The sequence below is a fragment of the Vespa mandarinia genome, chromosome 10, assembly GCF_050613455.1.
Source record: "Vespa mandarinia isolate Hongniang chromosome 10, ASM5061345v1, whole genome shotgun sequence".
Lineage (NCBI taxonomy): Eukaryota > Metazoa > Arthropoda > Insecta > Hymenoptera > Vespidae > Vespa > Vespa mandarinia.
The window spans coordinates 4,380,001-4,387,500 of NC_140819.1; the positions used below are offsets into that span (position 1 = coordinate 4,380,001).

The 7,500-nt window shown below is 35.3% G+C and overlaps 1 protein-coding gene across 8 annotated transcripts in view; it reads left to right on the plus strand.

The window, feature by feature from the left end:
• kcc (solute carrier family 12 member kcc) overlaps window positions 1-7,500 on the plus strand; it is a 92,410-nt gene that overhangs the window by 60,006 nt on the left and 24,904 nt on the right. The window contains exons 1-2 of one of the 8 annotated variants that reach the window (XM_035876840.2): window positions 3,648-3,833; window positions 4,321-4,655. The exons of 5 other annotated variants lie outside the window; for them this stretch is intronic. In XM_035876840.2, the coding sequence (XP_035732733.1) occupies window positions 4,586-4,655 (70 nt within the window). In that variant the 5' untranslated portion in view covers window positions 3,648-3,833; window positions 4,321-4,585. Of the gene's footprint in view, window positions 1-3,647; window positions 3,834-4,302; window positions 4,656-7,500 lie in introns of those variants that run through there. 2 more of the 8 variants (XM_035876841.2, XM_085659864.1) reach the window with 2 other exon arrangements.

Sequence of the window (7,500 nt, forward strand, 5' to 3'; positions counted from 1 at the left end):
AATGACGTAATAACGTAATAAAAAAAAAAAAAAAAAAAAAAAAAAGAAAGAAAAAAAGAAAAAAAACAATCGTCGACATTGAATACATTGAAACCTCTTTAAAGATTTTTTAAAGATTTTTTAAAATTAAAAAAAAAATATATATATATATACGTAAGCGGGATAGATGATCGACGTTGCAAAAAATATTATTCGCAAAAATTGACTTCGAAGGAATTAGAAAATATTTCCACCTCTTAGATTAGGGGGAGGGGGGGTAGGTGGGTGGTTGGGTGGGTGGATGGACGGGGGTCTACTCTCAAAAATCGTTATTTCTTGAAGTGCCGTCGGAAGATGATAAACTTTAAAAGGGGTCGGAGGGTGCGAGGGTGAAAATCGTTAAAAAAAAAAAAGTTAAAAGAAAAGTCGGAGTTGATTTCCTTTAAAATAATAAAGTCGTCGGATAGAGTTTCTAACGCTCGCTGAAGTGGTACGAGTAGAGTAGAGAGGATATCGAATGTCGAACGATTAAAATGAAAGAAAAAGAAAGTGCACGAGAGGTTGTTGATTGAAATTAAAAATTTAAATCTAAACTTTGCTTTTTTCTTTTCTTTTTTTTTTCTTTTCTTTCCCCTCCCCTCCCCTTCCCCTCCCCTCCCCTTCCCTTCCCCTCCTCCGCCCCCAATGTTCGATGATCATATTTCTATCCATTAATGATACACATATTTAATGAACAAATTTCTTGACTGTATACAATTATTTTTTTATAATCTTAATTCATAACCTTTTGTAATAATACTGAAAAGTTTGATATACCTAGATTAAAAAAAAAAAAAAAAAAGAAAAGAAAAAAAATAATAATAAAATGACAGGAAAATTCTTTTCATTTATTTATTTACTTTTCTTTTTTTTTTTTTTTTTTTTTTTCCTTTTTCATCTAGTTATTTACGTATCGTTGTCTATCGGATAAATTTATCTATGAAAAAATAAAATAAAGAAAAAAAAAAAAAAGGAAAAGAGGCAGAAGAAAAAAAAAAAATTGGACTCCAGAGTCAACCATATAAATGAGACATTTTTATAACCAACGGTGAACTCTCTTTGGCAACTTATTTCGTCGTTTCATACGAATACGACGAACTTCCTTCTTTTTTTTTTTTTTTTTTATCTTTCTTTTTCTTCTTCGTCTTCTTCTTCTTCTTCTTCTTCTTTTTTCTTTTTTCTTTTCCTTTTTTTCCTGTTTTTTTTTTTTTTTTTCTTTTTTCTTTTCTTTTGCTATTATTGCCAATGAATATTTTCTAGGACGAGAAATGAGAAATAATTTGAAGACGAAGTTTCAAAACAGGGAAGTTACGAGACAAAATGTAGTCGAGTTTTAACGTTCCCGTCGCGCGTTCAAAGCAAAAGTAAATTTCGGTTAACAGCGGGAAACTTCTCGGAGTGAGGAAAAGTTTCGGTTCTATGTGAAAATTTTGCACGGTTAGGACGAATGAAATTAATTCGCTTATTACGCATCCAAGTCTGTACATGTCCGATTAAAAGTTTCAGGTCTATTGAAGCTTCGAGAATTTCTTTTTTTTTTCTCTCTCTCTCTCTCTCTCTCTTTTTTTTCTCTCTTTCTTTATCCCCAACCACAGGTATCATCCACCAATCCCCATAGATGAGTTAACGTGTAAACGTATCGAATAAAATGTATCGAAGTGTTATGAGTTAACATAAGTTTATTAATATATCGGAGATCGTTTTTAACGTTATTTTATTTTTACTTAACAAAAAGGAAAACATAATAAGATGATTATTATTTAATAAAAAAAAATCATAATTCTATTAACATTATTTTATTCCGTAACGAATATTATATTTCGATCAATTATCGATGTGTACGTATCCGTATTATATGAATATATATATATATATATATTTTTATTATTATTTACATAGGCACACGTGAAATATTATTCGCAAGAGTTCTACGGCGTAATTGAGGATGAACTAGTTTTCCCCCGAATATTGTGTAATAACGTTAATTTATTATTTATGTACATTATTAAAGTCTATTACATGAATAGACTAATATTATTTTAAACTATAACTGCTTATGTATATATATATATATTAATTCTATAAATAATTATAGTATATTATTATTTAAGGATTAAATCTTATATCAAAGAACAAAAATTTATAATATCTATTAACATATTTTAATATTAAAATATCATCTTGAAATATTTTAATTAATTCACAACATATATATATATATATATATATATATATATATATATATATGATCATTATTAAAGTATACAACGAAAATATACGGGAAAAGAAATAAAATGAGAAAAAACAAATAATCAATCAATATATCCCAGCATCCTTGCTTAATTAAAAGGAAGTGGTAACCATAATAAAGATAAACGTCGATCGATGATGTGACCTCTCATGGAGGTTTTCGATCGGTCGGTTGGAAAATCGTCGGGCCGACTTTCGGCGCGACAAAGAAGGGGTGCACGGGCGCGGCGCGGCGCTGCCGCGAGCTCAGAACTAGGGGGATGAAAAGAGGTAGGTGGAGTTAGGGGTAGACAGAGAGAAAGACAGAGGGAGAGAGAGAGAGAGAGAGAGAGAGAGGAATGGATGGAAGCTGCGAGCTGGTGGGAGATTTTACTGGAGCGGGGAAAGCTCGACATATATATATAGAGTGAGAAAGAGATAGAGAGAGAGAGAGAGAGAGAAAGAGAGAGAGAGAGAGAGAGCGCAGGCGCGGGACGAGGGTTGAAAAGCGGATGGGCTGCTCACTACGCCCGGGACATCGTGGCTCGACTATAAGAGGGAAAGAGAAAAGATATAGAAATACTGGAAGAGTGAAGGAAGGAAGGAAAGGGATAGGAGGAGGTAAAAAAGAGAAAGAATGAGAGAGAGAAAGAGAGAGCGAGAGAGAGAGAGAGAGAGAAAGGAAGAGATGCGAATATAGTGAAAATGGAGAAGAGGTAAAGATAGAGAGAGAGTGAGAGAGATATAGGTACATAGGTGATATACACGATGAAGATAGAAAGAGAGAGACATCCATAGATGCATACGTACGTACGTACGTACGTACATACATATATACATACGTACATAGGTGTGTAACACAAGATAGAGATACATAGGTGAAACATCGGAGGAGAGGTGCACAGAGAAGGAGGAGAGAGAGAGAGAGAGAGAGAGAGAGAGAGGGAAAGAGTGAGAGAGAGAGAGAGTGGGGGAAGGAGTGAGAGAGCGAGAGAGAGATGTAACATTGGAAGAGGAGAGGAGGTACAGAGCCAAAGGGAGGATAGCAGAGAGAGAGAGAGAAAGAGAGAGAGATAAAGAGCGAGGAAAATAGAGAGAGAGAGAGAGAGAGAGGATGTGCGCGCGCGTAGATCAGCGAGAGGAAGGAGAGAGAGCCCTGGAAAAGCCGGGAGTGTTCCTCTCCGACCCCCATCAGTCGAGGTTTCCGCGAGGGAAAGCTACCCTCGCGTCGTCGCCGCCGTCGCCGTCGTCGTCGTCGTCGTCGTCGTCGTCGTCGTCGTCGCCGTCGTCGTCGTCGTCGTCGTTTTCGTCGTATACGTCGTCGTATTCGCCGCCGCTGTTGTCGTCGTCGTCGTCGTCGTCGTCGTCGTCGTCGTCGTCGTCGTATTCGTCGCCGTCGCCGTCGCCGTCGCCGTCGTCGATCGTCGATCGTCGATCGTCGTCGTCGTCGTCGTCGTCGTCGTCGTCGTCGTCGTCGTCGTCGATTGTCTTCATCATCGTGCTTATCCCTCGTCGTTATCGTCCTCGTGAGCTATCCGAAAGCTAGCTGGTAAAGAGTTAGCTAGCCTCAAAGATTGTACCCATCGGTGGGTGTGCGCGCGCGCCTCTCCCACGTCCTTCCGCGAGTGGGAAAGCTTCTTTCTCTCTCTATTTTTATCTCTCTCTTTCTCTCTCTCTCTCTCTCTCTCTCTTTCTCTCTGTCTCTCTCTTTCTCTCGACCCTGTCCGCAGCATCCGCAAGAGGAGATACCTCGTGGACGCGAGATTCTAGTCGAGCTCTAAATTCTTCCAATAGGAATCTCATCTTGCACCTATACTAATCAGTCATCATCCCTCCCTTCCCTTCCTTCTTGTGTGTATATATATATATATATACATATATATATATATATATATAAATATATGTATATATGTATATATAAATAGTAGAGAGAGAGAGAGAGAGAGAGTCAGTGAGAGAAAGAGAAAGAAAGAAAGAGATAGAGAGAGATAGAGGAGAGAGAAAAGAAGCATGACACACTCGTGAATGTTGTCGAAAGTGTTACGACAAAGAGATCGCACCTCGTGTTTTAAGATCAACCTTGACAACGGTTACGTGGTTAAAAAAGAAGTCGAAGGAGGAAAAAATAGAAGAAGAAGAAGAAGAAAAAGAAGAGTAAGAAGAGAAAGAAAGGAGAAGAAACGTTCGCCGCAGATTCGACTATAGATTTCACCAGGGGTAAACCTATCCCAGGAGGAACCTGAAAGAGGGAGCTTAACGTTCTCTTAACTATCCCCGCCATACCCCGACCCCTCCCTGGATTGTTAGTCCGCGGGAGGATCGAAGACACCTCGAAATCATGAGCGAGGGCACGCCGAAATCTCAAATCAAGTCCGTGCCCGATGGCTCGCCGGCTCGACTCGAAGCCGGTACGAATTTTTAATATATATGTAGATATATTTATTTATTTATATATATATATATATATATATATATATATATACATACATATGTATAGTTCCTTTTTTATTTTTATTTTTATTATCGATCATTCTTTCGTATTCAATTAACTTCCTCACGTTATAATGATTGTCATTACCTATATCATCGAAATCATTAACAAATTGAATCTATTTTGTTACCTTCTTTTATTCACGTGTCACAAATAAGAAATAAAAAATAATACGTTCGTCCTGGTTTTTTTTTTTCCTTTTTGTTTTGTGAATAAAAAAGAATTTCTCCTTCTATGTATCCGACCTTATATTAAGATAAGTCAATGATGTTCGTTCGTGTATGTATAGAGGAGAGAGAAAAAAAACATCGGCGAAAGAATATATTCTTCTTCCCATTTTTTTTTTTTTCTTTTTTTTTCCTTTTTCTTCTATTTTTTTTTTTTTCTTTCTTTTTACATACAAGGAATAACTATTAACTTCTTCCTTTATGTATTGGCTTTTGTATATAAGGATAACTCCAATAATCTTTTCCTCCTTTACGTATATCGCGTACGATATATTTCGGAACAAGAAGGAAAGAAAGAAAGAAAGAAGTTAGAAAGCAAGAAAGGAAGAATAAAGTAGAAGAGAAAGAAAATAAAATGAGAAACATTGTTTTCTAAAGTTTCTTACAATTTTTTATATATATTTAATAATATCTTTATTTTTTTTTTTTTCTTTTTTTTTTTTTTCCCGAAAGTAGAACGCGCATTTGATATTTTACATTAACAAAGAATAATGATATGCCCACGTTCGAAGGTAAAAAGTAATATTATGTATGCCTGTGTGCCGGGTCTAAAAACGACCTCACAGACAACCCCACACGGTATACGTATTAACGTCACTCGAGGTAAACGTAGGTGCCCATTGCTTGCTCTCTTTGATCATCGAAACATAAAACGTTGCTTCGAATGCACAACAGAGACAGAGGATAGAGATCGAGAGAGAGAGAGAGAGAGAGAGAGAGAGAGAGAAAGAGAGAAAGAGAGAGAAAGAGAAAGAGGGTGCAAGCAAAGGTCACAGTTCATCGGGCGCGATTCGAGCCGGAAAGCTTCGGCTCGATCTCTCGGTTTGCACTTTTCTATTTTAATACGCGTTAAACGTATGTCATATTCGTCAGCAATCAACGACTTTTCTTCTTTTATATATCGTTTTATCTATCGACGAAAAAGCTTTTTCTTTTTTCTAGCCCGCCTCCCCTACCCCACTATCCTCGCCCCTCCCAGTTCATCTTCTTTTTTTTTATCTTTTCCTTTTTTTTTTTACTCCTCCTACCCTTTGTACATTCTGGAGGTAGTTCCTTTTTTTTTTCTTTTTTTTTCTTTTTTTTTTTTTTTTTTGTATTATCCAGGGACGTCGAACTTTATATCGATCTTTTTTTAAAGGTTAAACATTCGTATCATTTTGTTCTTTTTTTCTTTTTTTTTTTTTTCTTTTCTTTTTTTGTTATTTTATTTTTGTTTAAATTTGCTTTTTTGTGTACAGAAAAAAAATTTACGTACAATAAAATATCAATCATTCGTATTTAAGCCAATAACGTTCGTTTCGATGACATTGTTATCATGAAAGACCGTAGGAAAATGGAATGGATTGATCGATCGATCATTTCGATCGTACGATCTATATTGCTTGATTTTTTTTTTATTTTTAATTTTTTTTTTTTTTTCCTTTTTACCCCGTTCTCTCTATTGTAAAGTCTCGTAAAATGTCAAAAGATCTTTGCTGATTTTTACTGTGAAAAGATATATATATTTATATATATTCCCTCTGCCCCCCCCCCCTCCGACCAAATACATACACCTTTTGTCCGTCTTTTATCGAAAGCCGCAAAAGTGCTTTGGATAAACGTTGGAGAAAGGAAAAAGGGGTCGTATTATAAAAGAAAAGCGTGTGTTATAGCATTGAAACGCTTTTGCGCGCTTGTAGTAAATTGCCACTCTGACGACCCCCTGTTAAAGCGCTAATTTTAGCGGTCTCGAGATACCAGAGATGAAGAAAAAGAAGAAGAAGAAGAAGAAGAAGATGACGAAGAAAGAGAAAAAAAATGAAAAAAAAAAGAAAGAGAAAGACAGAGGGGGAGACAGAGACAGAGAGAGAGAGAGAGAGAGAGAGAGAGAGAGAGAGAGATACAAAGAAAGGGGTAAAAAGAAAGTCATTTGCGTCGAGCGTATCTCATCGTTTTGTTCAATCGTTACTTCGGATAACTTCGCGTTTTAAGAGGTTTTAAATCAGAATCACGAGTCTCTCGACAAATCTTCATTGTCCATGCTCATTCGTTTTCAAAGCTTAATTACTCGTTTGCTTGAAAATAATGCCTTCGTTACTTTCAATGTCGACTCCGACTCGACACTTCGTTTCAAGTACGTAATTATCAAGAATTGTTTCTTCGTAAAAAAAAAAAAAAAAAAAAAAAAAAGAGTAAAAGAGACGATTGAAAGTTAATACAAACTTTATATATATAGTCGTAATAAATTAATGAGGTATAATATATATATATATATATATATATATATAAATTACTTGTGTTATTGCTTAATTGATAATTTTATCTATTTGATAATTTTTTTTTTTTTTATTTCTTTTTCTTTTTTAATTGGATTCTGAGAGAAAATTTTTATTGTATATTTATATAAAGGATTTAAAAATTTTGTACGTTATCAAAAGGCACGAGTGAAATTGTCCGATTGTGATAAAAATTCATTAATCAATTAATACAGTATGCTTAAACTTCTTTTCTTTTTTTTTTTTTTTTTTTATTTATTTATTTACTTTTTTTTTTCCT